The sequence below is a fragment of the Henckelia pumila genome, chromosome 3 (genome assembly GCF_033568475.1).
Source record: "Henckelia pumila isolate YLH828 chromosome 3, ASM3356847v2, whole genome shotgun sequence".
NCBI classification, from domain to species: Eukaryota; Viridiplantae; Streptophyta; class Magnoliopsida; order Lamiales; family Gesneriaceae; genus Henckelia; species Henckelia pumila.
Window position 1 is genome coordinate 173388866 of NC_133122.1, and position 1571 is coordinate 173390436.

General features: G+C 41.1%; 1 protein-coding gene across 1 annotated transcript; it reads left to right on the forward strand.

The window, feature by feature from the left end:
* The first annotated feature begins 212 nt into the window (after nt 1–212).
* On the forward strand, nt 213–995 carry LOC140889973 (uncharacterized). The gene is made up of 3 exons (XM_073297720.1): nt 213–312; nt 401–598; nt 784–995. The coding sequence occupies exons 1-3, from the start codon at nt 213–215 to the stop codon at nt 993–995; spliced, it is 510 nt and encodes a 169-aa protein (XP_073153821.1).
* Nucleotides 996–1571: the final 576 nt, after the last annotated feature.

Below are 1571 nucleotides of genomic sequence, written 5' to 3' on the forward strand. Positions count from 1 at the left end.
GGCCATGATCAGCACAGGCCTAGTCTGAAGAGACCGTATCAAGCTCTACCCCAGAACCGACCAAAACGACAGTTTCAGCCATGACCAGCAGAAAATAATTCTCCAAAAACTATGAACAGAGAATCCTGCTAGAAGTATGTGAAGTTTCACACAGGCTAGTGTACTTTGGTATATATTGTTTGGTTTCTATTCAAGAAGCCGAGTCACTATCTATGGATTGCCCCCAGTCTAGGGATCCAGCCAAGGGAAGAGTTTTTGTGATGAATCAGGATCAAGTGGATATATACTCTGCTATTGTCACGTGTATGATTGGTATTGCAGTTTTCCTGCACAAGTTTTGATAGATACTGGAGCTACATATTCTTTCATGTCTGTGTATTCATAATTAAGTTTGGAGTAGTACCATATCAGGCGACTTTAGGATTTAGTGTTTTGTTGCCTTCAGGGGAAGAATTGAGAAGTAATAGTGTCGTGAGAAATTGTAAAATTCAGATGCAAGGCCACGATTTTTGTGCATATTTCATCATTTTGGATATGGCAGACTTCTATGTAATATTTGGGATGGATTGGTTGTCTCAGCATGCGGCCACCATAAACAGTAAGAAACGGACAGTTTGCTTAAAAACTCAAAGCAGATAATTGTTTGTTTTCTACTCTGTGCACAAGCCGAGACTACCTCAATTCATAGCGGCGGGCAAGACTGGCAGTTGATGAGCAAAGGGTGTACAGGTTTCCTAGCATGTATCTCTGGTGATCAGGAGTTTCCTTGATGAAAACCTTTAGAAATCGAGTTGGTAAAGAACATTCCGGAGGTTTTTACGGATAACATTGTGGGATTACCTCCAACCAGAGATATTGAGTTTGGAATAGATTTGGTACCTGGTACCACACCAATTTCCGAGGCGACGTACAGGTTAGCACCGAATGAGATGAAAGAGTTTAAAGATCAGCTGCAAGAACTGTTAGACAAGGGATTCATCAAATTGAGTGTGTAACCTTGGGGTGAACCCATGGTTCGCAAAAACGGTCGCAGAATGGGTGGAACAGCCGTTCCGGAATGGGAACGGTAGCTGCCGCGACAAAGTTCCTGGTGAAAATGGTTGATTAATATAATGCTGTTCTACTTTAAAATATCGACGATTTCACAGACGTCGCGGAACGGAACAGCGATTTCACGGATTTCGAGGCCTTCGCGGAACGTGTTATGTAATTTTTTCAATTTTTTTGAATTAAAAATATTCCAAATTATATAATTATTTATATTTTTATTATTTATATACTCCGCGACGATAATCGCGACCGTTCCGTGAAATATCAATGGAACTGAAATGGCAGCCTCCGCGACGCTCTTCGTGACCGCGATTGCGAAGCATGGGTGAACCAGTGTTGTTCGTACGAAAGAAGTATGGGTCAATGAGGTTTTGCATTGAATATAGAAATCTGAACTGAGATACAGTGAAGAACAAGTATTCACTACCGAGGATAGATGATTTTTTCGATCAGCTGCAAGGGTAAGTGGTTTTCTCCAAGATTGTTATGAGATTAGGCTACCATCAATTGAAGTTGAAAGA